The sequence below is a fragment of the Rhineura floridana genome, chromosome 8 (assembly GCF_030035675.1).
Source record: "Rhineura floridana isolate rRhiFlo1 chromosome 8, rRhiFlo1.hap2, whole genome shotgun sequence".
Lineage (NCBI taxonomy): Eukaryota > Metazoa > Chordata > Lepidosauria > Squamata > Rhineuridae > Rhineura > Rhineura floridana.
Genome location: NC_084487.1, coordinates 45,619,144 through 45,644,813, shown reverse-complemented (window position 1 = coordinate 45,644,813; position 25,670 = coordinate 45,619,144). Strand labels below are relative to the sequence as shown.

The 25,670-nt window shown below is 40.6% G+C and overlaps 1 protein-coding gene across 1 annotated transcript in view; it reads right to left on the bottom strand.

The window, feature by feature from the left end:
- Positions 1 to 25,670, bottom strand: part of CACNA1I (calcium voltage-gated channel subunit alpha1 I) — a 483,310-nt gene that overhangs the window by 90,705 nt on the left and 366,935 nt on the right. Inside the window, exons 10-14 of the mRNA XM_061582812.1 lie at positions 16,228 to 16,379; positions 6,711 to 6,896; positions 2,581 to 2,698; positions 1,981 to 2,136; positions 1,507 to 1,588 (exon numbers count right to left, since the gene is read on the bottom strand). Of these exons, the coding sequence (XP_061438796.1) occupies positions 1,507 to 1,588; positions 1,981 to 2,136; positions 2,581 to 2,698; positions 6,711 to 6,896; positions 16,228 to 16,379 (694 nt within the window). The remainder of the gene's footprint in view (positions 1 to 1,506; positions 1,589 to 1,980; positions 2,137 to 2,580; positions 2,699 to 6,710; positions 6,897 to 16,227; positions 16,380 to 25,670) is intronic.

Genomic DNA, 25,670 nt, shown 5'->3' with positions numbered 1-25,670 from the left:
TGCAATATTACCAAAGAAGCATGGAGGGTACGCTCTGGCTATCACACAAGCCCTTCCATCCTGCCATAAGGCTGATTTTACTGGTGTTTGAATCCAGCCTTTTGTCATGTCAAATTAGTAGCCACAGGCTATTTTGCACAGATTTTTCATTTTCCTTTTACGTGCTGGTGTGATTTGAACACTAGGGGTTTGATTGAAACTCAGTGTGACAGCCCAGATCCATCAGCAGTTTGAACATCTTTATCATCATTATCCTAGCTCCTATGAACTCAAGTGGAAAAGCCAGCTATCTCATTTTTACCAGGTCTGTGTGGAACACTGCTGTTGCCTTTCAACTAGGTAACCAGAGCTGGTGGCCAAAAGACACCAAACATTCTGTAGTAAATCATTGCCACAACTTTGTCTTTTACAATTAGAAATATGGAATGCATTCAAAGGATTCATCACTGTGGATCCAGAGCAGTTCTCAAAGGAAGGAAGGAAGGGCTATAGCTCAGTGGTAGAGCAACTGCTTTGCCTGAAGAAGGTCCCAGGTTCAGTCTCCAGTGTCTTCAGGTAGGGCTGGGGGAGATCCCTGCCTGAAACCCTGGAGAACCACTGCCAGTCAGTGTAGACAATAAAAAGATAAAGGTGTCCCCGCACTTGTAGTGCGAGTCATTTCCGACTCTTAGGGTGACGGCTTGCGTCATTTACTAGGCAGACCGTATATATGGGGTGGGATTGCCAGTTCCTTCCCCGGCCTTTCTTTACCCCCCAGCATATGCTGGGTACTCATTTTACCGACCATGGATGGATGGAAGGCTGAGTGGACCTCGACCCCTTTTACCGGAGATTCGACTTCCTCCTTCCGTTGAAATCGAACTCCGGCCGTGAGCAGAGCTTCGGCTGCATTACCGCCGCTTATTAAACTTCTATCCGACCTTCCTCCCAGAAGGAGCTCAGGGTGGCGAACAAAGGACAAACCACCCAAAAATCTTAAAACAACTCAAAACCAAAACATCTTTAAAAAATCTTTTAAAAATATTTAAAAATGTCTTTAAAAGCTGCATAGGCCAATGGTCTGACTTCGTACAAAGGAGCTTCCTATGTTCTTAAGGGAGGAGATTTCCAAGATGTTATATGATTTAATATAAAAAGACTGAGGCAGACAGAAGTGTAAGTAGGACCCAAGATTATTCAGCTACAAATGATTCTCTCACAGTGCAATCAAAAGTAAGACCTATTGTGATCAATGGGGCTTACTCCCAGATAAGTCAATATGATTGCAGCCTAATTCAAACTTGCAAGATAGTTGTGCTATTAAGCTCAAACTGCAGCCAATCTGAATGGAATGAAAAAATTTGCAATATGAAGCACTTCTTTATTAATATACTTTATTTACCCACTCTTATGCAAACATATTTTCATGAATTAGAAGGGAGTATCAGATGCTATGCAGCATACAGCCAGACTGCAGTTTTCACTGCAGTTATAGTCATGCAGAATTCTTGTATCCCCTGCTCTTACCTGAGCCATCTTGGAATTTGTCAAACTCCTCAATGTTTGATGAACTCTGATCGTCTTCTGAATATGATCGGTTAGCATCACCCTGAATTGGGAAAATAAATGCAAAGACCTGGAAATTGTGAGCATCCTGACAGCAAAGGAGATGCTTCCCTATGATTCCAGTATTTCATTGTTATAGCTTACTAGGGAATTTCTAAGACAGGCAAACTACTTCATGGAAATAATTGGATGACATGCCACAACACAGAAAAGATTAACATCCACTAGTATTCAGGACATGTAATTCTCATGTTCTTGCCTTTGTGGAGCCCTTTCTTGCAGTTGTTTTAAAAATCACCCTTCACAAACACATGCCTTGGAGGATCACTGAAGATCTGATGCCTTGCCACCCTTCTCAGCTCTTCAGGTTATATCTCCAGCCAGGTATAGACCTATACCCTTCCCTCCCTGAAAGCAGTTATTGTAGCAACTCACCTCGGCCTGAAATCCCTCCACCAGGATGGCCACCAGCAGATTGAACAGAACATAGTTGCCAAATGTCATGAGAGCCACAAAATAAAGAGATGCCCATGGTGAAGTTGAGGCCATGCCGTTATATAGCACAACATTCCAGTCTTCCTGAGTCAAAATCTGAAATGCAGAACCCAAGCTTGCAAAGTCAAATGAAGAATGAAGAATGAAGAGGATGCAGGCTGAAAAATATGTTAATCAACGGGCAAAAGGTATCTAATTATTTCTAACTTTTTGAGCCTACTCATAAGCATGAAAAAGTTTTTTCTAAGGAGATGCATTGGCTGGGTTATACTGTCCCAATGCCACAAGTGCTCTCTGAAATGTAGTAGGTTATTCACTAGTTACTGGAGACTTGCAAAAACTGTGCCACTCTGTAACTGTGGCCACAGCTTGGCTCATGATCATCAGCAGGTTGCAATAGATGGCACCATGGATCTGTTAAACACAGCATCAGGCCAAAAATGCTTCAGATCCCATCCTCTCTCCTTTATCACTCCTTGCTTTGGGGAAGTCATACCTCCTCCTCCCCCCCTTATTCCTCTTCCCCTATCTTGGACTCACCTGGAATACAGTGACTATAGCCCAAAGTAGGGAGTCAAAGTTCTTCCGATCAGGGACAGTATCTCCTGTGTCAGTCCTGAGGCTGAACTTGCACCCAAAGATGTGCATTCCCAGGATGCTGTTGGAAAGAATGTTTTTTTAAAAAAACATAAATACATTTCTGCTGTATTTTTAATTATGAAAGTGTTCTTATTTATTTGTCACATTTGTATCCTATCCTCCTTCGTCCAAAATACTTGGAGCATGTGTGTGTGTGTGTGTGTGTGTTGTGCCAATATGTCATGACTCAGGGCTCTGACTCCTCATCCTCAGGGGAAGAGGTCATGTACAGAAGTTATCTTTGGCCAGGAGGACGATTTGCCCTCAGAACCAGCCATTCATGTCCCTACACCACTGAAAGTTCTAGCACCAGAGAAGCCTCTTATGCTAGTGCCTCTCTGGCCTGAAGAGGTTGCATTGCCTTTCTCAGACTCTGAGGACTCAGCTTGGAGGCCATAGTAGAACCTCAGCCTCTTTTCCACTACTAGAGACAATGGCTCCTACAACAGTTTGGCCTAAATTAAGAGGAGAGGTGCTACTCATTAGGGGCAGGGCTAACTAGGTTTGCTGGTTTTGGAACAACATTCACGTCTGACTGTCAGCCTTGGCATCACTAGGAGCTATCCATGGTACTAACTGTTTTGCTTGCTGGGCCTCAGTCTCCGCTTTGCCTGACTTCGCTTATGTGGATCTACCCTCTGTTTGTTTGACCTTGCCCAGCTGGAACATGACTGCTGCTTCATCTGCCCTTGCTTACTAGATCCTGATCTTGGACTAGTGATAAGTGACCTTGTGTTCCTGGAATCTGTTCCTACCACATGCCCACACTTAGGCTAGAACTCCATCCTCCAACTGGGACCCTGCACAATTGGACTTCCAAGGTCAACTAGTGAGCTTCATGGCTGATCTCGATGCCTCTGACAGGCTCCTCACTTACTGTATCCCAGTATGTGTTTCCAAACGCCCAGTTAGCACATTAGTATTATCCTCCCTCCAAAAATCAGATTGTCAGAATCAAGCTAAGGTTTTAACAAAGTGTACTGATAATTTTGAAGCATATCACACCAATTGCAAGGTCACAATGTTGATGGAAGCGAGGTTGTTCTTACAAGTTATAAATCATAATCTGACAAATCAGAGATCACCAACCCTTTTATGCCCATGGGCACATTTGGATTTTTGAGCAAGTGCTGTGGGTGTCACCCCCTCTGGTCTCTTCTCTCTCCAGTCCCCCAGATCATTCCAACCCTCCACCTCAGAGACAGAAAGAGAGAAAGCACATTCACACATACTTTGCTTTTTGAAAGGATCTGGGTTAAAGTTGGATCTATTAGAATTAATCTGAGCCTTGAAAAACACATAGAGCTGAACAAGGAAATGGGTAAGGCTGCCACTCTTCAAACTTCCTTCTTCAACTCTGTGTACTTTTTAAGTGCGAAAAAGCTAACCGTCCTCACCACTTCATGCTTACAGTGAGCGAGGGGTCTCAGAGACTTCCTGGGCAGCAGGTGAAGACTTCAAGGGTGCCATTGTGCCCACAGGTGCCACATTATAATATAAATGAATAAACAGATTACTACAATAATTAGAATGAGGAAAATAGACTTACTAACCAACACAAGAACAGAACTAAGATGACAAAATGAATAATGATTCAATAAGCAAGTACAGGTTGCACCTAATGACCCAAAAAGAGTCTAAATGTAGGGGTGCCCCAACCCTAGCATGTAACCTGTATGTTTTCTCCTGTAAAGCTAGTTGCATCTTCAAGGAGGCAATTTAGATTGGGGAAAGGTGCAGGAAGAAAGGGTTAAATGCTCCTTTCCCAGTGCCACTTTGCTGATCTTCAAAGCAACCACGTGGGATTGCTAATTAATAGAAAGAAAGAAAGAAAGAAAGAAAGAAAGAAAGAAAGAAAGAAAGAAAGAAAGAAAGAAAGAAAGAAAGAAAGAAAGAAAGATCCTGATCACTGGTCTCTTACCTCATGTCTAGGTTGGCCTTGAAACAGATTCTGCTTACTGACAAGTGATCTAGGGAGTCACTTCTGAGAGTGGCTACCTAACCTTTTGGTGGGCTTTCACCAAGAAGCCCTGAGATAGGTTCCCAGATAGGTTCCCTGATAGGTTCCTCCTCCTCCCAGCCTGCCATACAGTGGGAGAGAGTACATAGTGGTTGCTGCATCTTGCTGCTGCTCATTGCTTGCATGCTTGCTTGCTTGCCTCCCTGCCTGCCTGAGCGAGCAAGTGAACAGCAATGGTGGGTGGCTAGCAACAGCCGCCACTGCCCACAGGAAGAAGGCAAGCAAATGAGAGGTGGAGGCTGCAGCTTGTCATGATTTCTCTCACTTGCCTTGTCAGGGGGATGAGTCAGCAATGATGGCAAGGATAAGAGGCTGCCACCATTGGCTACCCTCTCCCTATGGACAGAGGATGAGGAAGAATCGGCAGTGACAGATGGTGCTGCAGAGGCCATCAGAAGGACCACAATCCTCTCAAGGTGCTCAGACATCTGAGTGCCTTAATTCCTAACTGCTGGAGAGCTGGTGGTAGCTAAGAGGAACTAGTTGCTCCAAAGAGGCTGAGCTTAGGGTCCTGATGTCCAAGCATGTGGAAGACTGGAGGTCTACGGTGTGGGTCTGAGAACCAGAAGCACTAGTCCCACAAACGAGCTCATGATGACCTCTCATTGCAGCACTCTGAGATCCCATCACACCACCCTCCCTCCATGCTGCCCAGTTGTTTGGCACTGGAAACAGCTGAGGATCCCAACAATTTGTGCAATTCTCAGCTGTTGCCAATGCCTATCAATTGGACAGGAGGATGCGGGGGGGGGAGAGAAGTCTGAAGGCTGCAAGGATGGAAGTCAGCCATGAGCCGCATGCAGCCCATGGGCCGGAGATTGCCCACTTGTGATTTAAGAGATTAATACTTCCAATCACATTTATCCCAGACTTCAGTATACTGTGAATTTGATTTCATTATAACTCAGATAACCATCAGTTAAAAAACCCATGCTTAAAGGGTTTGAACATCTACTTCTATACCTACACAGCTCTGTTGCGCAGCAATTGAGGATTTCCTGAATTGCTGTTTTGCACTTATTTTGATGTCATGAATTGTGATTTTAATTGATAATGTTCCGATCCTACCATTATTGCGCATTATTTCCCATTTAAAGGTAGGAAAACCTGGCTTAAATGTACATGATGGCTGAGTGGAAGGCATAGAGAGTCGCTAGCTATTGTGCATTTCTACAGTCTAACTAGCACTTACTCATAGTTTCCCATTTAATTGCTGACAACAATTTTGTCCCTGTTAATGCTCAGTCTGGATGTGCTCCTTACTTGATGCTGCCTGCAGAGGTAGAGGTGATGTCAGCTGCCAGGAGTGCTTTTTGGCAGCTGTGGCCCTATCTAGAGAAAGCTGACCTAGCCACTGCAATGCATGGCTTGCTTACATCCAGGTTAGATTACTGTAATGCACTATGTGGGGCTGCCCTTAAAGATGGTTTGGAAACTGTAACTGATACAGAATGCGGCAGCTAGAACACTTGTAAGAGCTAGACGCTCAGATAGTCTGTATCAGTGACATTGGCTGCTTATTCATTTTGGGGCCCAATTCATGGTCCTGATTTGGGCCTTTAAAGCCCTAAATGGTTTGGGACTATGTTATCTGAAGGACTGCCTGCACCTGCAAGAGACCTGATCTCTGGCCCACCAGTGAGACCCATTAGGCTATTGGATACTAGGGACAGGGCTTTCTCAGTGGTGGCCCCACACTTTTGGAACACCCTTCCCAAGAAGATATGCATGTCCTTATTACTGCTGTTGTTTTTTAAACTCTCTGAAAACAGAAGTCTGTGTTTAGCTGAATTGCACTGCGGGTATATATGTGTGTGTTGTAATTGTATTTTCATGTGTTTGAGTTTTGTAAAGCTGCCTTGTTTGAGCAGTGTGCCTTGAAAGGTGCCTTTTAGATTTTTTGTTATTTAAAAAAACCATACATGAATGAATGAATCAATTTTGTGACTAAACAAGTAAAATGGATCTCATACTGGCTAGTGTTCCTGCACCCAGGAATCTCTCTTCTCACCTGAATATAAAGATAAACAGCATGAGAAGCATGCAGAAGGTAGCCACATTGTCCATAGTCTTCATGAGCACCACCAGCTGACGTCGCAAGGCAGGCATGAACCTCACCAGCTTCAACACCCTCAGAAGTCGGAACGTCCTCAACACTGATAGGCCCCCATCAGCCTGGCCTATGATCTCCCAAATGCTAGAAACCAGCAATAAACACAAGAGAGAGAGGCAGCAAGGGTCAGAGCAAGACCTTGAGAAAGATAATGCCGTCCTGGGCTCCTGCTGGGAGGAAGGGCGGGATATAAATCAAATAATAAATAAATAATAGAAAGGAATCCCAAAGGAGGATGAACGGCAGTGTGGAGATTATAAACAGAAAGAACATTTATTTGGCTAATCTTTAATTAGGATCCAGGCAGACTCTCTCTCTCTCTCTGTGTGTGTGTGTATGGGGGGCAGGTGGGTTTGAGAGATAGAAACAGACAGAGAGAGAAAGAGAGAATTTTTGTTATCAGCTGTACCAATGTCTGTAAACCAATTGTCTCTGTGTGAAAAAAATACAAGATATGTCTCAATTAACTGGAGGATAAGGCTACCAGAGGTTACTAGCTATGATGGCTGTGCTCTGCCACCATAACCAGAGACACTATGCTTCTGAAAACCAGTTGCTGGAAGCTGCAGGAGGGGAGAATGCTCTTGCACTCAGGTCCTTTTTGTGGGCTTCCCATGGGCATCTGGTCAGCCACTGTGAGAACAGAATGCTGGACTAGATGGGCCACTGGCCTGATCCAGCAGGCACTCCTTATGTTCTTAACTGTGTGTGAACATCCTCCTCCTCCTCATCATCAAATTTATATCCCTCCCTTCCTACCAGGAACCCAGGACAGCAAACAAGCAAAATCATATATAAAACATCTTAAAAACAAGGCATCTTAAAAAAAACTTTAAAAATGTTTAAAAACACATTTAAAAACAATTGCAACACAGATGCAGGTTGGGATAAGGTCTCTACTTAATAGGCTTGTTGAAAGAGAAAGGTCTTCAGTAGGCAGCAAAAATCTAATGGAGATGGTGCCTGTCTAATAATTAAGGGGAGGGAATTCTAAAGTGTTGTTGCCACAACACTAGAAGTTCTCTTCCTATGTTGTGTGGAACAGACCTCCTGATGAGGACTTCCGGGAAGTGAGTGCTCTGCTGGTGTTGCCTCTGAGTGAGCTCTGTCTCAGAGGAAGCTTTTTTCAGTTAAAAACCAGTCAAGAGGAATTTTTGACTGGTGTAAATGTTCTCCAAGACAAAGGTGAACCGAAGAGATTATCCACGGAACTTCGTCGAGGTGTAGATAGCTGGAATTGATCAGGAATCCCCTGAGATAAGAAGGCTTATCTAGCAGCGGAAGACGAAGTCAGGACTTCCAGCAAGCTGTGCTGAAAAAAAGCGATACGTTTTTTTTCTTAAAAACGTTCTATAACGAGCGAGCCTCCTTCTGTCTAAATCTTATCATTTGGTTTAAATTACTACAGTAAAAGAGACTTGTCTACGAATCAGCAATTGAGAAACCTGGGTGAGTCACACTTTTTTCCTTTTATATAAAATTAAAGAAGAAATTTTTTTTAAAGAACTTAATTTTTAGCTTAATGACAAAAAGCTGGCTTGAATTTGGAATTATAAAGATTACAACGGATGAGAGGCAACTTATCCGATAAAATGATTTGATTATTTGAAGGAAATATATCTGGGACTATTTTTTTTTCTTTTTTTTGGACTATTCTCTTTGGACGAATCTGCTGTTCGTGTATGTTACTGACGGCTGGACACTGTGAACCAAACTTGTTTTGCATTCCTGGACATGCAGGAGATAAGAACTGTTGCTGGCTAGATTATATTAACAGGCCTGGAATATTAACTCTTTTGTTGTTGGGGGAAAAAAGAAACAGACTGCCTCTAGGTTTGGGAACATTGGTTAATAGCAGAAACTAAAGGGTTTTTTTTTTCAAGAATGACAACTAGGAAAGCAGCTAAGGCCCTGGAGCGAAGAGGTTCAACTGATGCACAGGAAGGGGCTGTCTCCCCAGACATGTTCCAGAAAATAATGGATGGGATTAATGATCTTAAACAAGATCTCAAACAAGAGATGAAACAGGATAGACAAGAAATTAAAGATGAATTTGATAAAATGAAGATGGAATTGAAAGATACAAAAGATTATATCAAAACAGAATTGGATGAGATTAAAGGCACAATTGGGCAAGTAACACAGGAGGTAAAAAATGTTAAAGGAAAGGTGCAAATCTTGGAGAATAGAACAGATATATTAAATCTGGAATTGGAAAAAAAACTTGGACCATATCGCTGTGATGGAATTGAGAGATAAAGAATATTGTTTGAGATTTCGTGCAATTCCTGAAGAAACAGGTGAAGATATCAGAGATAAAATGGTTAATGCTCTGGTAAAATTTTTGGATTGGAATGAAGATCTGATGGAATTTGAAATAAAGTTTATAGAATTAATTCAAGATATGCAACAATGAAAAAAATCCCACGAGATGTGCTTGTGCATTTTGTAAAAAAGAGAACCAGAGATATGGTATTACAACAACACTTCAATAATATCTTTAAAATTGATGGCAAGGAAATACTGGTGATGAAAGAAATCCCTATTAAACTTTTACGCAAGAGAAAAGAATATGCTTTCTTTACAGAAAAACTTAAACAATGTAAAATTCAATTTAGGTGGGATGTTCCAGAAGGAGTGATTTTTACATTCAGACAACAAAAATATCGATTGAATACTGTTCAAAAAGCAAGGGACTTTCTGAGAAAAGCATCAAAAGACATGGAAGAAGATAAATTCAAAGACATGGATATAATTCCTGAGAAACAAAGTCAACAGGAACATGAAGAGGAGGGAAAGGAAGATGATGGATTAAAGGGAGCATCAGGTACTTTTTAAAATATATGCTTAAAGATGGATTACAAATATCTAACTTGGAATATAAATGGAGCCAACACGGCGCAGAAGAGAAAGAAAGTGTTTCATTATTTGAAAAAATTAAAATTGGATATAATTTGTTTACAAGAAACTCATATCAAGAAGAAAGATTCCAAATATTTGATTTGTAAAAATTTGGGTGAAGAATTTATTTCGGCCGGATCAAAAAAAAAATGGTGTTGTTCTTTATATTAATCCACAATTGTTTCCTAAATTGATATTATTGGACGATAGTGGTAGATTTGTGGGGGTTGAAATTACTTTACAGGGTACAAAAATTTTGATAGTGGGCATTTATGCCCCCAATGAAGATAAAACAAGGTTTTACACAAGACTTATGGAAAAATTGTCAGAGTTTTCATATGATCATTGGTGTGTTATGGGTGATTGGAATGGAGTAATTTTACCAAAAATGGACAGACTTTCTGAGAAAAATATTAAAGAGACACAGGGTAAATTACCGAAGATTTGTTTTGAATTGATGGAAAATCTAGAATTGGTGGATGCTTGGAGATATATAAATGACAATGCAAAGGAATTTACTTATTTTTCAGAAAGACATAAAACATTCTCGAGGATTGATATGATTTGGATGTCTAAAAACCTAGTGAAAGACATTTCCAAAATGGATATATTACCAAAAACCTTTTCGGATCACAATCCAGTAATATTGACTTTCAAAAAAAAAATCTTGGATTTAGATAGAGACTAAATGAATCTTTATTACAGAATGATAAAATAGTGCAAGAATGTAAGAAGAAATTAAAAGAGTTTTTTGAACACAATTTACATAAAGGAACAGATGAAAATATTGTTTGGGATACAAGTAAAGCGTTTATGAGGGGATATTTTATTAAATGTAATTCTGAATTAAAAAAGAAGAAACAACAGAAAATGCAATTAATCTTGGAAGAAATAAAACAAAAAGAGGAAGAATTGAAAAAGAATCCAACTAAAGTTTCTATTGTAAATCAAATTAAAATGTTACAGAAACAAGTGTCAATGTTGACAGTTAGAGAAATTGAAAGGAAATTAAATTTTGCTAAACAAAGGACTTTTGAATTTGCAAATAAACCGGGGAAATGGTTAGCATATAAATTAAGAAAAGAACGACAAATAATCTTATTTTAAAGATACAAGAAGGAGATGAGATGTTGACAGACAATATAAAAATCCAAAGGGTTTTTCATCAATATTATTCAACTTTGTACAATGTCAGGAAATTCCATCTGAAAAAATAGAAGAGTATATATTTAAACAGAATTTGCCTAAAATTACAGATTTTCAGAGACAAGCTATTAATGGTCCTATTACATCAAGAGAAATATCTGAAGCTATAAGTAAAATTAAATTAGGAAAGGCGCCAGGACCGGATGGACTATCAGCAGTGTATTACAAATGTTTGGAGGAGGAACTCTTGCTACCTTTACAGTATACAATGAATTTTATTTTGCAAGAGGGGAAGATACCGGACAGTTGGAAAAATGCCAATATAACATTAATACCTAAAGAGGAGCAGGACCTAACCAAAACAAAAAATTATCGGCTGATATCTTTATTGAATAATGACTATAAAATTTTTACAACGATTTTGGCAGAAAGAATGAAAATAATATTGCAACAATTTATTCAGGAAGATCAAGCGGGGTTTCTACCTAAAAGACAATTACGTGACAATGTCAGGAATGTTTTGAATGTGTTGGAATACTTAGAACAACGAAATGATAAACAAGCAGCTTTGATCTTTTTAGATGCTGAGAAAGCATTTGACAATTTGAATTGGAAATTTTTGTTTAAGGTCCTGGAGCAAATGGATTTTGGAGATAATTTTATAAAATGGATTAGATCTATTTATACATCTCAGAAGGCACAGATAATTGTTAATGGGGGGTTAACGGACTCATGTGAAATACAAAAGGGTACAAGACAGGGATGTCCATTATCTCCTCTTTTATTTATCTTGGTCTTGGAAGTGCTGCTTAGAGATATAAGGCAAGATAAAAGGATCTCGGGAATAAAGATAAAAAAAGAGGAATACAAATTGAGAGCATTTGCTGATGATTTGATAATCGTATTAGAAAACCCTTTGGAAGGAATTAATGTATTGATGGACAAATTAAAAGAATTTGGACCGTTAGCAGGATTTAAGATCAACAATCAAAAAACAAAGATGTTGGTGAAAAATTTATCTTCAAGGGAACAAAAAGAGTTGATGGACAAGACAGATTTTAAAATAGAGGAAAAGTTGAAATATTTAGGTATCATTATGACAAATAAAAATTCAAAGTTGTTTCATAACAATTATGAAAAACTATGGACAGAGATTAAGAAAGACTTGTTAAAATGGGATAAATTACAATTGTCATTAATGGGCAGAATATCCGTGATAAAAATGAATGTATTGCCGAGAATGATGTTTTTGTTTCAAACAATACCTGTAATATCCTCTGATTTACCCTTTAAACAATGGCAAAAATATATTTCTAAATTTGTTTGGCAGGGGAAAAAACCAAGAGTTAAATTTAAATTATTACAAGATGCCAAAGAAAGAGGAGGACTGGTATTACCAAATTTGAGACTTTATTATGCTGCCTGTTGTTTAGTCTGGATAAAGGAATGGTTATTATTGAGGAATAAAAGACTATTGGATTTGGAGGGCCATAATCTGAAGTGGGGATGGCATGGATATCTATGGTATGATAAAGTAAAAGTTAATGTGGATTTTAATAATCATTTTATAAGACGTCCTCTGTTGAAAATATGGAATAGATATAAACCAAGGTTTTACTCGAAAATACCATTATGTGTCTCAAGTCAAGAAGCATTTTATAGAAGAGAAATGGCTGGAAAAGAGAAATGGTTAACTTATCAAGAACTTTTAGAAAATGTACATGGAGAATATATAATGAAAGAGAGAGAACAACTGATAAAGGAAGGATATAGTTCTCAATGGTTTGCCTATTTACAATTGTTAGAGAGATATAAAATGGATAAGAAAATGTATGGGTTTGAAATAAGTAAATCTGATTTTGAAATAGGTTTGTGTACAAATGATGAAAATATAATTGCGAAAATATATAAACTCTTGCTGAAAATGGATATGGAAAAAGAACAAGTAAAAGAGTGTATGGGAAAGTGGGCAAAAAACTTTGGTTATAATATACAAATGGATCAATGGGAAAATATGTGGAAAAAAGGCTTGAGATTTACATTATGCTATAATCTTTAAGAAAATTTCTATGAAATGATGTATCGTTGGTACATGACTCCAGAAAAGTTGTCAAAAATGTATAGTAATGTTTCTAATGTTTGTTGGAAATGTAAACAACAAGAAGGATCATTTTATCATATGTGGTGGTTGTGTAAACAGGCAAAATTATTTTGGGCACAGATAGGTAGGATGATGCAAAAAATTCTAAAGATAAATATACAGTCAAAACCAGAATTTTTTTTATCGGGTTTTATGGATAAACAAATAGAAAAGAAATATGGAAGAATAATATTATATATGATTACAGCAGCAAGATTATTATATGCACAAAAGTGGAAAATGGAATCAACACCAACAACGGAAGAATGGCTATTGAAATTAATGGACTTAGTAGAGATGGATAAATTGACATGTTTACTGAGAGAAAAATCGACAGATACATTTCTTAAGGAATGGAAGCCTCTCTTAGACTTTTTGTTGAAAGGTAAAAATGAAATGATGATAATGGGATTTGACGATTAATTAAGATAGACTATGGAGAAAAGTGATTTTGTATGTATTAAGGGACAGGTTTGATATATATTATATATTTATAGCTGATCTGTGACAAGTCGGAAGTCAATTTTTTAATTGTGTTATGTTTTTGATTTTGTTTTGTTTGTTTTATGAAAATTTGAATAAAAATTATTTTTTTAAAAAAGGAACAGACCTCCTGATAAGATGGTATCTTCAGGAGGCCCTTACCTGCACAGTGTAGAGATTGACCGGGTATCTAAGGGGTAAGACTTTCAGGTATCCTGGTCCCAAGCTTTATACACCACATCCAGGACCTTGAGGTTAGCCCTTGTAATCAATATTCTTTGAAGTCAACTATGTGTAACTATACCAATTCACAGGGAAGTACACATGTACCATGGCCACGTTCCCTTTATTTCTTCCTTTAGTCAATTTCAGTAGGTACTTCACTTGCAAATACCTCTCCTGAATGTCACTATATATGGGAAAGACACTATGATGCTCCATAGAAATGAAAGCTTGTTCACAGCCTCAAAAACCAGAAGAACAGGAACATATTGTGAGAATTAGGGCTGAGCTGACCCAATCACACACACCCTTCCATTTGCAGGTGGGAACCGTAGTGGTCGCTTGTGCTTTCAAGGGAGCAGCAATGGTTTTGGGGGTGCTTACTGTGAGAATGACAGCAACGCCTTTTTCTTTTCTTTTTTCTTTCATAGTTTAAACCAACAGCTCTGCAGAACTCTGGCTAGTGAGTGGTAGCCATCTTGCCCTCTCCTCAGAGTGCAGTATACCCAGAATGATGCTAACACAGGCATGTGTCATTCCAGGCACACTGCACTCTGGCATGCAGGAAGTATGGAGGTGGCCAAAGCTCCCCCCCCAATGCTGCCAAAGCCTCCTGCACTGCAAAGAGAGAAGGAAAGAAGAAACTGCAGCTGCCCGGCTCCATAGTAAGTGCTTGTCATGACCCCAGAGTCCAGCAGCAAACAGGACACTGAGCCAGAAGCTACAGGGTTGCTGGTTAAGGAGTCAAGAGTGGCATCTTGGCACTGAGCTGATGCTGGTGATCAGTGGACCACTGAACCTGAGGCTGGTATGCAGGGGCCTACTGAACCAGATGCAACAGCACCAGGGCTCATAGAACTAGAGCAGGACCCTCAGTGGTGCCTTCTTCTGTGTCTGGGGAAGCAAATGCCTTCCACAGTACTTTGCCAGTCTAATGGCCCAGGGAGTGCACCAGGAAGGAGGCCAGGCAGCATAGGAGTGGTGCCTGTCTTAAGATCAGAGAACTGGCCCTTTAAGAGGCTCAAAAGGCTTCAGTTCACTTCCAACCTATATTGGAGAACGTTGCTCTCTAGGAGCTCTCCGTGGTGCTGAGACAAGCAAACTGCGTGGCTGCCCTGTGGGACCAGAGCAAGATGGCACATTGTCCCTTCCCCCTGAATGGTTTGAGTAATTTTCTTCCATGGCTTCCATTTTTGAGGGTTGCCCCTCAATTCCCCCCCTCAAATCAGGCAAAGACCGAAATGGGTTGAAAAGAGACCTGACCTAATGAGAGCTTGGTACACTGCAGGAGCAACAAAGTGCTAGCTAAAATCAGGTATGGACCTGACAAATAATTTTGCTTGCTATGATGTGTACAATAGTGGATGGTTCCATTTTCTATCTGGACAGCAAAACATCTGTGGCTCTGCTCTATTGGCAGTATCGGCTTTAAATTAAACATTGGTACAGCAGCTCCCATGCATGCTACTGCACCAAGTAAAGTTTCAGCGGAATCTTCTGCCCATTGGTTCCATAAAGAGGCCATGCATGGTGGTGAGGGCAGAGCAGGGCCAGGACCCATTTTCACCCATTTTTGTTCCATGCAGAGTCTTTTGGACTCGATGAACCCTGGGAGAGCATGTGCTTTACATGCAGAGGTTCAAGATGCCAGGTTCAGTCCCTTGCACCTCCAGTTAAAAGGACCAGGCTAGCAAGTGATGGGAAAGACTTCGGCCTGAGACCCTAGAGAGCTTCCATCACTCACAGTACATAATTCTGGGCTAGAGGTATCAATGGTTTGATCTGATATAAGAAGGCAGCTTCATCTGTTTCTGTAGGGCAGGCACTGTGAATAGGCGGGGTGGTGATGAAAGGCTTAGAAATTGGCAGATAGTTGCATCTAATGGCACATCTAGGCACAGGGTTCTGTTACAGTTTTACTTACTGTGGCACATGTAGACAGTGGAGACCTTGGGCAACTCTTTGAAAGTTCAAACTAAAACCTGGAGAGAAGTCACTACCCCACTGGCATTGGAGCCACCAGTCTCCACTATATGTAGAGCTATAAGATTGTTTAAGAGATTTATGTAGGTGCAACCATGATATTCCTAGTTTTACATGTAATGAAATAGATGATATTTATAGTGTTAATATGAATTGTCTTGAATGTACCAGAAAATTGATAGCAAGGCTGGGAATACAACCCTGATCTCCATGTTCCTTGATCCTGTACTCTGCCCTCTTGAGGGGTATTTTATTGGTTAAAAGGCTTAGTATAACATAGTGGCATCACCATAGTTCATAATGGCCAGAGGTGTGCTATCCCACCCATCCACCTGCTTACAACAGTTTGGCTTGGAAATAAGAAGAATTATCCTTCCCCCCTCCCACCCTCACAAAAAGCAAGCAAGCAAGCAAAAACACCCTGGAATAAATTCTGCTTATTTGTCAGTGGATTCAAATTGGATGACCCCAAAGCCAACTCTCATCCATCTTTCTTATATTACATCTCAGATACTGATGCATGGCTATGACTGTCATTACCTGATGATGACAATGATGCTGTCAAAGATGTTGTAAGGGTTGCGAAGATAATCGAAGAGACCAAAGGCAGCAAGTTTCAAGATCATCTCCAGGGCAAACATGCTGGTAAACACAACATTGCAGATCTCCAAAATATTGGTCAGCTCTTCTGGCTGCAGGAGAAAGAAACTGAAGCATCAGTTGCAACGTGGAAAACTTTCCATCGTATATTTGTTCTGCATGGTGTGCAAGAAATGGGACCACTGAGGGAGAGAAGAGACTCTTGGTGCTTTTGCAGTTTCTTTTTTTGTTGCAGAATAAATATGTGTCTGAAGACTACAACTTCCAGTGATGCCCCAATATTTCATGACTTCTCACTTTTTGTCCCCCATTTATTTTACCTAAGCTCCTTTACATCCTACGGTGGTTCTGTCTCTAACGTTGTGGTGCATATCCCCCTAGTTTATTTATTTTAATAGTACCTGTTTTAGGGTGAGTAACTGCTTTGCCCTATGAAATGAAGAAATGAGGTTGCAGGAAGTTTAATGTGATAATCTGGTGTTGCAAAGGAGCTGGTGAATATTTGAGGATTACTGTAATGCTCCATAGGAATTTTTCATGCTTACTATACTAGATGCTGGATCCTTACGAATAACGATATGTGAGACAGAAAACTGACCAGTATGATATTGGGAATTTGAAACTGTTTTGAAGATCTTCAGAGCATTGCACTGAGACCCTTATAAGCATATTAAAAGAACTTATATATAAAATTGGCATCTCACCATTGGGAAATGTGGAAATTATTTCTCTTATTTCTTATTTGAATGTACACTTGAGACTTAATAGTTTGCTTCTTTATCTATTAAAGAGCTACAGTACTATGTTACTGATGATGATCTTAGACTGTACATTTTAAAGCATATTCACTGCTGGGTTGTCAAATATCGCTCTATAATGGACTTATTTGTACTGAACCAATAGAAGTACACAATTTAATATTTGTGGTATTTCACTCACCCTTTCTACAAATAATTTGTTTTGCATCAAAATATGCTGCTCTTTATGATCACCAGATTATTATTTTTTCTGGTGTTTGGTTGGAATACACTATTATGCCCTCTTTCCTTTCCTTTTTATCATTGTTTTTTAAAACTATCAACAGGTTGCACTCATCACTTCCACCATCCATTGCATAGGGACAGGATATTGTACCACAAGAACCAAATTGTGATAGTATACTATACCCATAGTTTGTTTAATTTTTTAAAAAGTCATTAAATATTTTATTTGATCATATTAAAGTTTTCAGTTTTCTTTAATGAAAAAATCCATCCATTCATCCATTTTTAGATATGGAAAGCCACTCACCCCAATGTTATTTTTGAGACTTCCTCTGTTTGCAGTAATGCATATTTTCAAACAAAAACTTTCCTCTGCCCTATGTCTCCTGTTTTCTCAATGTTTCCTCAGCTTTCCTCTGTAGTCCTTTTTTTCTACCTGCATTCCTCTAGTAGCAGTTTGCTAGGTCCTATTCTGTTAATCTTTTCTCATAACTCTTTTTCTCTCTTGGCAACAGTCTAAGTAACTATCCAGGGGAGTATCTGTGTGCATGAAGTAGGCAGCAGCAAGGAAATGTCTGCTAAACCATGACAAGAAGGAATAGGAAGAACAAGAAGAGAGAGAGAGAGAGAGAGAGAGAGAGAGACCATTCAACAGGTAATACTCCAGTATATGAGCTGTCACTGGGGGTTCAGAGCAAGGGACCAGGGCTACTACAATGGGCAGAGTCTCCCATGAGAAATCCTTACGTTGTACTACATTGGAATGCTGCTTGAACAGAGAACACGAAGCACACATAAAGTTTGCCTTTGAGTTAGAAATTGCATTTTATCTTTGTGTTCTTCTGAGCAATGATCTTTGCATAGCTTTATCATGTGCTAAAACCCAGTAGCTTGTGACATTCTAAATATACTTCTCTGGTTCTGCTAGACTTTGGTTTTTATTAGCTGCTTCTTTGTAAGGTGCCCAGCTGGGAGAGTACTACTTCGGGTATCTTGTTCTATTGTAGCCTAAAAGCCTCTAATATTTCTTGTGGTACCTACTCTTTGGAATTCACTCCCCTTAAATATTAGACAGGTGCCATCTCTGCTGTCTTTTCAGCTCCTATTGAAGACCTTCCTCTTTCTATTTAAGATACCTTATCCCAATCTGCTTCTGTGCTGGAATTGTTTCTAGTTTGTTTTTTAAAAAGATGTTTTAAAGATTTATTTTTAAAGATACTTTTAAGATGTCTTGCTTTAAAGATTTTTAAAGATGTTTATAGCATTTTTGTTTGCCACCCTAGGTTTCTTCTAGGAGGAAGGGTGGGATATACATTTAATATAGCAATGCCTCTATTACATTGGACTCCAGGATGCAACTAGCCAAGTACCAGCCATTATGATAGACCATGGGTTGTGTTCAACATAGCACTAAGTCAGGGTTCTGTTAGCGCAAGGATTGCCACTGGCACAATGAGTCTTTTCCTTCCTGTGTGCCCCCTAAATCTGTTCTAGAGGTTCTCGCAACCCTCTAGAGCAGATTTGGGGAGGTTGTGGAGCACATCCAGGGGAGAGGAGAAGCGAGAAAGTCCTGTTGTGCTAGTGGTAATTCTTGCACTAATGCAATGAGTTAGTTGAATACTGCCCCACATATTTTTCTCACATAGAAGTCATGGAAAACGATTGTGTGAATTATATTATATTGCAGTGGTGAGCCAATGTGGTATAGTGGTTAGAGTGCTGGATTAGGACCTGGGAGACTAGGATCCAAATATCCACTTAGCCATGAAGCTCATTGGGTGACTTTGGGCTAGTCACTGCCTCTCAGCCTCATACCCCATAGGGTTGTTGTGGGGAATGGAGGAGGAGGAGAAGAACCATGTGCACCAGTTTGAGCTCCTTGAAGACAGACAGACAGAGACATACATACATACATACATACATACATACATACATACATACATACATACATACAATTGAATAGGAACTTGTTATGTTCATGGGCTCAGGCACACACTGAGCCTCTACCCCAGTTCCATAAATTGAGTACACAGCCAGCCATGTCACTTCTTAACTTGTGTATACAGAACAAGTGCATCAAGGAGACAAGTGTAGTGATCTTATTACCCCTGAGCAACAGCCACCTGAAAGGAAGGTAACCTGTGAATAATATATTCTCAGCCTTGAACAAGTTTCTTCCAATGAAGGTTGTCGTGAGAAAGATGCTTGAATCAAATTATTCATCTTTGGTTGCATGTGTTACTAGGATTAAGCTCAGATTCTTTATGGTCTTCCTGGAAGTTGCAAATAACATCCACTCACTGAAGCAGAAAAATAGTTTGGCTTAGTTGATTTTTTTTTAATCATAAATAAGTGATTGAACGAATAGACTGCCCTACTCCCTAGCCACCTGCCCTCCAGTGCTTTCTCCTGAGTTCCTATTCCAGTTCCTGAATGCTTTGTCCCACACAATCATCTGTTCACTTGTACCAAGTGGTTTTGACAACTGCTGTCCAAAAAACCCCTCCCTTTGTACTCTGAAAAAGCAAACCCTTTTTCTTTCCACAACTTCCTAATTCATCCCCACACTTTATTGTGATCAGTGGCTTTGTGCTAATTTGAATACAGCAAGAAGGGGAAAACAGCACACAACTGTACACCTTTCCCATGCCAGATGATTTTTTTTATTAAAGCTGCCAGTTTCCCTCAGTGAAAAAGTAAAGACGGCAGAAGGAGAAATGAGGGCTCAATTTCCACCAGTAATTATGTTTGACTAACAATGCAAGTCCTGAAAGACAAAAGATGGAACACAAACTAACCAAGAAATCCTATGCATGTTTACACAGAAGGAAGAATGTGTTTATAGGATTGTGGCCTAAGACTGTGCACACTGGAGTAAGCCCCAAGTAAGTGGGATTTACTTTGGAGTACATCCATATAGGATCAAGTTCTAAGGGCCATCCCTCATTATTAAAGAAAACTGTCTGTAGCATAAAGAAGAGAAAGACAAACAGCTATTTCAGAGCGGAGTTGAAATCCCATCCCCCATTTATCTTTCCTTGCCATTTTCTGTGCTGAAGAACCAGGTAGAACCAGAACATTTTGAATCATCCCACGAGAGCATTTTAGCCTTGATGTGAAACTCTTGCAAGCTGGTGGGGAGAGGAGCAGCTTTTTGGCTTTGCACAGCACTGAGGAAATGTAAACAAATGCAAGTGAAAAATGGTATCTGAGAAGGTGTTGTCATAAAATCTGTAAGTTTATCTTGGACATGAAGGAACACCAACTTTAATTCCAACATCGTAATCTCCAAGAGTTATATTCTATTACAATATATTTTGCATTTTACCACTCCTGCCCACTTTTGAAAATGTGAGTGGGGAAAAAAGAATATAAGAATAAAATAAAATGTGAGTGTGGTGATTGGGTAGGCTGGAAAATTATGTTGTAAAAAGATGCATGCCCTTCCTTACTGTGATCTCTTAATCTTTAAATCACATTGTAGTGTGTTTTATATTTTTCCTTGTCTTTCTGAAACCAAGTTCATGAATTTGCATTTTCCTTCCCTCCATCTAAAACAGGTGAGGGAGGTCATACTTGAGGCATAGAATTGTGCCCTGAATATGTCAACTGTATTTCATTCTGATCCAGGCCTGTAGTTGGAGGGGGGGGGGCAAATGGAGGCAGCACATGGGCAGTGCTTACAAAATGCAATCACCACCACAGAAGGGATATTGAGGGAAGATGTGTGGGCTGCATAAAACAAGAAACACAGAATCATAGAATCATAGAATAGTAGGGTTGGAAGGGGCCTATAATGCCATCAAGTCCAACCCCCTGCTCAATGCAGGAATCCAAATCAAAGCATTCCTGAGAGATGGCTGTCCAGCTGCCTCTTGAATGCCTCCAGTGTCGGAGAGCCCACTACCTCTCTAGGTAATTGGTTCCATTGTCGTATGGCTCTAACAGTTAGGAAGTTTTTCCTGATGTTCAGTCGAAATCTGGCTTCCTGCAACTTGAGCCCATTATTCCATGTCCTGCACTCTGGGACGATCGAGAAGAGATCCCGGCCCTCCTCTATGTGACAACCTTTCATGTACTGGAAGAGTGCTATCATATCTCCCCTCAGTCTTTTCTTCTCCAGGCTAAACATGCCCAGTTCTTTCAGACTCTCCTAATAGGGCTTTGTTTCCAGTCCCCTGATCATCCTTGTTGCCCTCCTCTGAACCTGTTCCAGTTTGTCTGCATCCTTCTTGAAGTACAGAGACTGAAACTGGATGCAGTACTCAAGATGAGGCCTAACCAGTGCTGAATAGAGGGGAACTAATACTTCATGCAATTTGGAAACTATACTTCTGTTAATGCAGACTAAGATAGCATTTGCCTTTTTTGCAGCCACATCGCACTGTTGGCTCATATTCAGCTTGTGATCAATGACAATTCCAAGATCCTTCTCACATGTCGTACTGCTGAGCCAAATATGCCCCATCTTATAACTGTGCATTTGGTTTCTTTTTCCTAGGTGTAGAACTTTGCATTTATCCCTGTTGAATTTCATTCTGTCGTTTTCAGCCCAATGCTCCAGCCTATCAAGGTCCCTTTGAATTTTGTTTCTGTCTTTCATGGTATTAGTTGTGCCCCCCAATTTTGTATCATCTGCAAATTTGATAAGCGTGCTCTGTACCTCCTCATCCAAGTTGTTAATAAAAATGTTGAAGAGCACTGGGCCCAGGCCTGAGCCCTGTGGTACCCCACTCGTTACTTCCGCCCAGTTTGAGGAGGAACCATTGATAAGCACTCTTTGAGTACAATTCTGGAGCCAACTGTGGATCCACCTGATAGTTGTTCCATCTAGCCCACATTTAGCTACCTCACTAATCAGAATATCATGGGGCATTATGTCAAAAGCTTTGCTGAAGTCGAGATATATTATGTCCACAGCATTCCCACAGTCTACAAGTGCATGCATGTTGACTTTGCTGAAAATGCATTCTGCAGATTGGTTATAAGGGAAAACCTGTATTTGTAGTTTGACGCTCACTTCCATGAAGCTCCCCATCCTAGAGACAGGCACATATCCAAGTGGGCTAAATATATCTATTTTGGGTAACACTTTTTGAGATACCACACTTAACCTATTTGGATGCACACTTGTCTGTTGGTGGCAAACACCATAGAGAAGAAAATAAACTCAGAGCTGCACATGCAAATCCACCCAAAATGACTTTGGCAGAAATGAGAAAAAGGCAAAGGTGCCAGTTCCAGTCAGTGATAATGATAATTATAATGTAGTGTCAGGGTATAATGTTGAATTGTCCTCCTCCCTCTGCTGAGGTGTCCTCTCCTGTGCTACGTCTGTGTCATCATGAGGAACTGCTGTTTTAAAAGTCATCCTTGTCTCTCTCTTACAGAAAAGGTCACCTGTTCCTGCTCACTCACCTTTCCTCCCTGAAATCTGTTTCTCTAGTCAAGTGCACACCTGTTAATCTTTTCCTAATAAGCCATCACTCACCCCAGGGAATGGTTCTACCTAGGGAGTCAAGTAAGAAAAGATGGGTGTAAGAGAGGGAGGCAGAAGACATGAGAACAAGGAGGGTGGGGAAAAGATGAAACTTTTAACAATGCCATGTTCCAGAGAGGAATGAAAAACATAAATAGAAACCAGAGAGCTGTAATACAATGAAAGGAGAAAGCAAGGAGGAAGCCAGAAACAGATTACGGTAGGGCCCCCTTTACGGCGCTTCGCTTTAAGGCACTTCGCTAATGCGGTGGTCTCAATTAGACGCAATTAGACTAAAGCCCCACTCATACGGTGCTTGTTCTGCTTTTACAGTGGTTTGGGGGCATCGAGCACCATTCTATTCAATGAGTTCCGCTTTACAGCGTTTTTCACTTTACAGCGTGGGTCCGGAACGTAACCACCGTATGAGTGAGACCCTACTGTATTAGGATGGGAAAATAATGAGGAAAAGACAGTGGGGGGAAATGTAGGCCCAGGTAGAGCTGCCTACATAGTGTGAGACAATGCGCCCTACATGGAGCAGAGAGATGTCATGTCTCAGCCCGAAGCTTCCTCATCAGAGGATGACTTGGAGGCCTTTGCATTGTGCCAAGCCTCAGATCAGGCTCAATCTCAGGACGAGGAGCCTGGATCCTTGGATGAAGCTGAGGAGGGGCCTTCTGCACCACGCGGGAGTTCAGCTTCTGATGGTGACACCCATCCTTAAGCAATCATTATCTTGCCCTCTCTTCAGCTGGTTCCAGGAGCATAGCAAGGTTGCATAGATCATTGCATAGCCAGAACAACAACCGTATGAGTTGCTCAGTGATATGGTGAGAGCTGTCATGTGGGATATTTTAAACTCTGTTGTCACTGACCGTGTTGAAGGCAGCAATCTGTTTCCATTCTAACATACAGTTTAGGATATATGACTCCAGAAAATTATTAAAATTACAAAGCCACTCAGGGACACAATTAAGAACGTAAGAAGAACCCTCCAGACCAAAGGCCCAACATCATGCTTCCCAGAGTGGCCAGTTAGATGCTTCACTTACAATGTGATCCTATATATACCTCAGAGAGGTCAGTTTCACTGGGACTTACTCCCAGGAAAGGAGATCAAGAATGACAGCCTTAGTGATCTTGGCTCTGTCACTAGCTGTCAGCCTAACCCATCTCACAAGGGTGTTGTGAGGTTAAAAACAGGCAGGGAGAGAACCACTGTGCTTCTTGGAGGAAGGGCAGGCTAAAAATGTACGTAATATTCAGAGGCATACTTAGCTGTCATGATCATTAGCCATTGATAGACCTATCCTCGATCAATTTGTCTCATACCATTTTAAAGCCATGTAAGTTAGTGGCCATCACTATTCCTTGTGATAGGGAAGCCCATACATCCATTGTGCATTGTACAAATGAGTACTTAATTTTGGCTGTTGTGATGGGGCATGTTGATCTGAAACAGGAGTGGGAAACCTGTGGCCCTCAAGATGTTGTTGGACTCCAGCTCCCACCAGCTCCAGAAAGCATGGCCAATGGGTCAAGAATGATGGGAGTTGGAGTCCAACATCATATGGAAGACAACAAGTTCCTCACATCTGATCCAAAAACAGAGGTGTTCAGTTCAACTCTGCCTAGTACCCACTTGCTGTGGTTCCTCAGAGGCAAGGTAAAGGCATACCAACACTATACTAGCTCAGAGTCACCCTCATCTTTATTATTACTTCATATTTTCCAGGGCTGAGTCATGGCACTGATTTTTTTTTGAAGTTCTGGGGCTAAGCTCTGGCAAACAGAGGCTCAAATTATACCCTTCCCAGAGGTCCTAACACATACTGTTGTTGTGTTCTGATGATTATTCTATGAATAGTCCTGAACAGTACATTATCTCAAACTTAGGCAAAATTTAAATGAAGTAACTCATGCCTAAATCGTCCTTTAGCTACGTGTCTTGATCACCTCTCAGTCTTGTGTTTACTGCTTCTGAATACTAGTAGATGATTATCCTGATTGTCCTTCGCCCTTAGTCATCACCAATCAAAGTGATACCTACTCAGCTTCTTTAATCTTTCTTTTCCCTTTAAAAATTGATTTATGTTTTCATATTGCCCTCCTCTGAGCTGGGCATCATTATTTTTAAGAATGAGATGCCTACATTAGTGCTTATTATATTAAGCAGAGGTTCTAATCAACTAAGGGTCCCTCTTAGAAGGCTATGGCCGCAATGTCTGATTTGCAGCAGAATCTGTGCTATGAATATTCCATAAACAGAAAGGCAAGATTGTGGGCAGGTTAGTCAGCAAATATGTATTATTAACCTCGTATATAACAACAACAACAACAACATTTAAAAAACAGAGTGGCATTTTCCAGGCTCAACTGCTGTCTTGTCAAGCTTTTACAGAAAATAAACAAGAGAACCTCGGAGGCTATTTTTTGTTGTAGGGATGTACCGAAAGACAGTATATGTTTCATTTTGTAACAAACTTCCTTATCCTGGATTTAACTCAGCCTCCACTAAGCAGTTGATCCCAAGTTCCTTGACAGGCCTCAGACAGAAGAAACAGATCCCTCAGCTTTGTTGTTTGGTGCTACTCACATCAGGTTGCATCACATGTCAGACATGGGAACCCTAACCTTTGACCCCAGCCCCATGTTACAACCCTTCCCACATCACCAGTCAGTGTACCCTTTGCCCACATGCACTGCCTTCTGCTCTTAAGAACATAAGAACATAAGAAGAGCCTGCTGGATCAGGCCAGTGGCCCATCTAGTCCAGCATCCTGTTCTCACAGTGGCCAACCAGGTGCCTGGGGGAAGCCCGCAAGCAGGACCCGAGTGCAAGAAAACTCTCCCCTCCTGAGGCTTCCGGCAACTGGTTTTCAGAAGCATGCTGCCTCTGACTAGGGTGGCAGAGCACA